We start from the raw sequence: 5,465 nt of genomic DNA, 5'->3' as shown, positions 1-5,465 counted from the left end.
AGCAATTTACAAAAAAATTGGAGGTTTTAAACCCCCACTATTTGAATATGAAAATATAATATTAAAAGATTTAATTATAAATTAGCGTGGGTCGACCTCCGCAAAGTAACTCCCGCTAATTGATTGTGGGGGTAAAAAAACAACTGCCGCAAAAAGCTTGCGACAATTCTTATTGTGGGAGTTTTGATAACTGCCGCAATACTAGATTGCGGGGGTTTTAAACCCCTACAAACCTTAAAATTAACCCCCGCTATTTAAGCGTTTTTTTGTAGTGAATTACATGCCCTGGAAAACCTACCTTGTTAGGTAAACTTTTCAAACAAACAAATACTCCCTCCGTCCCTATTTACTTGTCCATATTTCCTTTTTTGGTTGTCCCTATTTAGTTGTCCATTTTGACAAATCAAGAAAGGACAACAAATTTTTTCCTATTATACCCTTATTTACACTTCTTGAAAATTGTAAAAGTGTATGTTGTTTCCCTCCAATTTATTTCACTTGAATTCAAATAAGTGGTTGTAATTTTGAAGTGAAAAGTTGTCATAAGGGTAAAATTGTAACTTCACTGTGTTAATCATTGTTGCCTTAATCTGTGTGCCATTTCTAAAGTGGACAACTAAAAAGGGACGGAGGGAGTAGCTGCTAGGGTTTTGGAGGTATCCTTTCAACGCATATTCTAGAAGTTGAAAATGGACAATTGTATCCAAACAAAAAAATTGCAATAACGTAGTAATATTAATTTGTTATTTTTAAAATTTATTTGTTTGTTTGCTTCCTATTTGTTGATTATAATATCTTAAGATCAAATCTAGATAATATCCTCCCCTCTAAGTAGACAAACCTAAATAGCATTATTATTGAGCTAAGTGGCTGAATTAAGAATAATTATCTTTTCATGAAGCCGAAAGTTTGAGACTACTTGATCTATGATGCTTGATTAATCTGAACTCACATTGAAAAGTGTAAAAAAAACATTTCCTATCAAAATTTGAAATATATGATTAAGAGTGAACAAGCATTTAACACGCATTACTAGACTAGCCATAACATCAGTGCAAAAGACATGTCCTAAATAATTTAATTTCAAACATATTCTGGTAGTATCAAGTATCAACTATCAATAATTTGAAATTAAGTTAGAAGTGACTTTTTAGAGATCTCATATGGTTTGAGGTATTAATTAAAGAAGAAAATTGTTGAATGGGGAGCAGAAAAAAAGAAAAGAGGTGTTTAATTGGGACATACGTGACCAAATTAAAATTGATTTCCATGAGGAAAAATAATTAATCACACAATTAATTTGGGAGTGATAGTGATCACCTAAAGTTGTATAGTGTAAAAATCACCAACACCATTAATAATTGAGTCAATAAAATATTCGATTTTTGTTCCAAAATATCAAATGGACCCTTTACTTAACTCCTCACTTTAACATATTAACGTTAAGATGGTCCACTATATATATACCCCTTCATATACTTTTTGCCTTACCAAATCAATTAGCAACAACAACACACACACAAAAAAATAAAATGGATCAAAATTTGGTAGTGATAGGAAAGAAGTTTTGGAAAATTGTTCGAGTAGCGTTGTGCATGTTAAGAAAAGGTATATCAAAGCAGAAAATTATGCTCGATATCAAATTAATGATGACACGTAGCAAGGTTAGTAGTTACAAAGCCGTGATCCAAAATCTCATGTTCCACTTCCACCACCACAACCAAAACCAAAACCGTCGCTCCGATCACGTCGAGAGTGGTAATTTACCATTTTGCCCTCAACATAAGGATGAGTATTATGAGTTTAGCTGCACTAGCAGCCCAAATTTGGACATGAAAAAACACACTACTAGTCATGAAGAAGATGTTGTTGTGATGAATGCGGCTGTAATGAAAGCCGCATTGGAGATGATTAAGGGTGAAACAACGTCACCTGATAATTATTTTCGTGGATTCGGGAGACAATTGAGGATTAGTGACTCGCCTTTTCCGGTGAGAGATGAGGTGGAAGAAATGGATAATCACGTAGATGAGAAAGCTGATGAGTTTATCTCAAAGTTCTATAGAAATTTGAGACGACAATCTTCATTTTCTGCTTCATAATGTTGCAAACAATATATTTATAATATATTAATGTTTTGTTGATTTGTTAAAGCAATCCTATTATAGTTTTTTTTTTTTTTTTTTTGCTTTTGTTGGAGCTGTACATGAATTATTAGTACTCTATGTACGTGCTCAAAGATCACTACTAAAATAAATAAGAGCAGAATTTGGCGACGAATAAATTTTGTAGCTAGAGAGCAAAATATTTGTACCTATGTGTCTTGTCTATGTCTCTATTGAAGTTGTCTTAAAAATATAATATCAAACATACTTTTCCCGGCCTATTTTACAAGAAGTTTGCTAAATCTAACCATAAATTCCATTTCATTCATGTATTTAATCAAACACTATTTTATAACATCAAAAAAATGGAAATTACAATAACAATCCGGTAGAAGGTTCTTACTAGAAGAATTACTAAATTCAGAACAACATCATTCACTTAATACAAAATCTGTCTAATAAAATACAACAACTCAAATAACGACTTGCAAAAGATGCAAATAAGTAATATATTAGGATAAGTAAAGTTTAAATAGATCAAGTCACGTTAGGGCCGTTTTGTTCTAATTTTCTTAACATATTTGAGTTTTACTTTTCCATGAAAGGAAAAAGAAAATATTATCATAATTCAGTATTTTCTTTTATATTACTTTTTACCATATAGTAATTAATATAATGTTTTTTACTATAGTTTTTATTCATTTAATTTATCGTCTCTATAATTTGTAATTATAAGCTTCCGCATGCATTACGTACTAATTCTTTCTAACCCAAAAAGTCACTCATTAGCAATGTGATAATCTTGATATACTTGATCTTATGTTCCCCTTATTAACATTAATGTTACCTTTTCATATATAGACATTTCAAACCTGAGTACAATGCCAAATGCAAAGCACGTTGAATAAGGTAACTCAATCAATCAACCTAATGTGAATATTTCAAAACTTTTTAACCTTTTTCAACGTCCAATACGGCCAAAATAATGACTATCTGGCCAATAATTAACTTTGAAAAGCTTCAAAGAGTACTTGCCTAAGTGTAAACAAAAAGCAAGAAAAAGGAGAACACTTCAAGTTAAAATAAACAATATTGAACACATGTCATGGATCAACTTTTTGTTTTGTTACATTTCTTGTATCATTTATTTGTTTGTTGTAAGCAGTTGCATTTGGTAGACAGGAGGAAACCACGAGGAACTCGGAAAAAATGATCTCTTTTATGCATTCTTACCTTACATATCTACAATAAGTGTAAAATATAACAACAATCCATCTTAAGGAACTTGTTGGCACAACTACGATTTTGCTATGTTTTGGCATTTCAATTACTGAATTTTAAGTTGCAAACCCTTTTTTAACACGAAGAATTTAAAAGCTTTAATTTCATATTCATTTTTTAATGTTAATACATCGATAAATCTTTAAACTTGAGATATAGTAAATTTTATTTAGATAGTCAAACTATGACGCGTTTCAATTAACTATATATCTGAACACAATAAACTGTTTCCAATTAGGCACTTACGAATTAATTTTTCGAAACTTTTTTGCATATGTTTCCAAATGCTCATTACGTCACATGCCTGAATTACGGAAGTCTCGCTTCCCGCATGTTTTCTTCCATCGGAAAAACTCCTACCTTAACCCGAGCATCTTCATTTCTAATTATGTCTCTCCTAGTTTATCAACACACACATCTCAGAATTCATATTTCTACAACTTTCAACTTCTGAATATGAGAGTACTTGACTAACCAACATTCTGTCTCGTACAACATAGATGCTCTAATTCTACATTTTTTATAAATGTAAAAAGGTTGCTAATGTCTAAAAAAAAGCTGGTTTAATTTATTCAAAACAACTTTTCCATACAAGTACACGTGAAATTTACAAGAAGAAATATCTTAGTAATGCTCTGATGATCCCTTTAAAATGCAAAGAACATTGAATAAGGTAACTCAAATCAATTAATCAACCTAATGTCAAGATTTCAAATCTTTTTAACCTTTTCAACCACTACGTCCAATTATAAAACAATGGGTACCCTATTTGGCCAATAATTAACTTTAAAAAGCTTCAAAAGAGTACTTCCCTAAGCTTCAAAAAGTGGAAACAAAACGCAAGAGAAATGAGAAGTCTTCAAGTGAAAATAAACAAATTGAACACATGCATGCCATACATCAACTTTTTGTTATGTTACATTTCAATTGTATCTTTATTTATTTGTTGTTAACAACTATGGTTTGGTACTTGGTAGACAGAAGGAAACCACCAGGAACTTGGAAAAAAAGTAATTATGTTAACCTAAAGTTATGTCAATACTGTTTAATAGCTAGCTAGCTTAATTAACATTTCAAATTGTAGCAATAAACTATGTAATTGAAGTATATATTCTAGACTAGTCAAAGTATAAATATTTAGCCGAAAGAAGAAAAATCTTATACATATATACTTTCACACTGCCCCAAATTCCAAGTATTGGAAGGAATGAAACCTAGAATACATCGACGATCTCTTAAATTTGACAGATAATAAAATATTTTAAGTACGATTTTTTCTAGTTAAGTATTTGAACACAATAAAGAGTTTCCAATTAGACACTTCCGATTTAATTTTTTGGAACTTTTTTTTCGTGTCGTCCTTAGTGTTCAGTGCGTGTAGATAAGACCACTTAATATGTCACATCTTTTATATAAAGTTTTGAAGAGAAAAATAGAGTTCAAAATCAAGGTTCCTATAAGCTAATGTGATGAATGTCACTTTAAATAATGAAATTAAATATCTTCCAGTGTATTCTATATCAATTTCATTCGGTGTATCCAATTCTTTAGATATCTAGTGTATCTGGTATATATTGATTTTAATGGATCCATTATCAAATATGCATCGATGTATTTAGTGTAACTGTGCATAGATACAAATTAGTATTGAGAGGACATTGATGTATTCATAAATAGACTAGATCTAGGGTGTGTTTGGTATGAAGGAAAACATTTTCCGGAAAATGTTTTTCAATTTTTTCATGTTTGGTTGGGTTTCCAAATTAACTCATTTTCCTCAAATTTAAGGAAAATGACTTCCCTTCAAAACTTAAGGAAAACATTTTCCAAAACTCTCTTCCAACTTCAAATTACAATTATTTTTTTGTTGAAAAAATCAATTTATTTTGTCCCTACCCTCAAACCAGCCCCCTAACCACCTCCCCACCAAAAACAAAAAAAATATTTTAAAGCTTGTTTTTAAATTCAATTTTTTTACCCCACCCCTACACCCACCCCCTCCCAAAAAAATATAAAAAAATATTTTCAAAAGATATTTTTAATTTCAATTTTTTATTTTTTTACCCCTACCCTCGCCCC

At 30.7% G+C, this 5,465-nt stretch overlaps 1 protein-coding gene across 1 annotated transcript; it reads left to right on the top strand.

The window, feature by feature from the left end:
- The first annotated feature begins 1,466 nt into the window (after positions 1–1,466).
- LOC102597589 (uncharacterized) lies at positions 1,467–2,129 on the top strand. The gene has a single exon (XM_006359411.2). The coding sequence runs from the start codon at positions 1,533–1,535 to the stop codon at positions 2,100–2,102; it is 570 nt and encodes a 189-aa protein (XP_006359473.1). The 5' UTR covers positions 1,467–1,532; the 3' UTR covers positions 2,103–2,129.
- Positions 2,130–5,465: the final 3,336 nt, after the last annotated feature.

Source organism: Solanum tuberosum, unplaced genomic scaffold (assembly GCF_000226075.1).
Source record: "Solanum tuberosum cultivar DM 1-3 516 R44 unplaced genomic scaffold, SolTub_3.0 scf00297, whole genome shotgun sequence".
In the NCBI taxonomy this organism is placed as follows: domain Eukaryota; kingdom Viridiplantae; phylum Streptophyta; class Magnoliopsida; order Solanales; family Solanaceae; genus Solanum; species Solanum tuberosum.
This window is presented reverse-complemented; position numbering and strand designations above follow the sequence as displayed.

Coding starts and splice junctions, on each gene's coding strand:
- LOC102597589 (XM_006359411.2), top strand. CDS start 1,533: ATGGATCAAAATTTGGTAGTGATAGGAAAGAAGTTTTGGAAAATTGTT.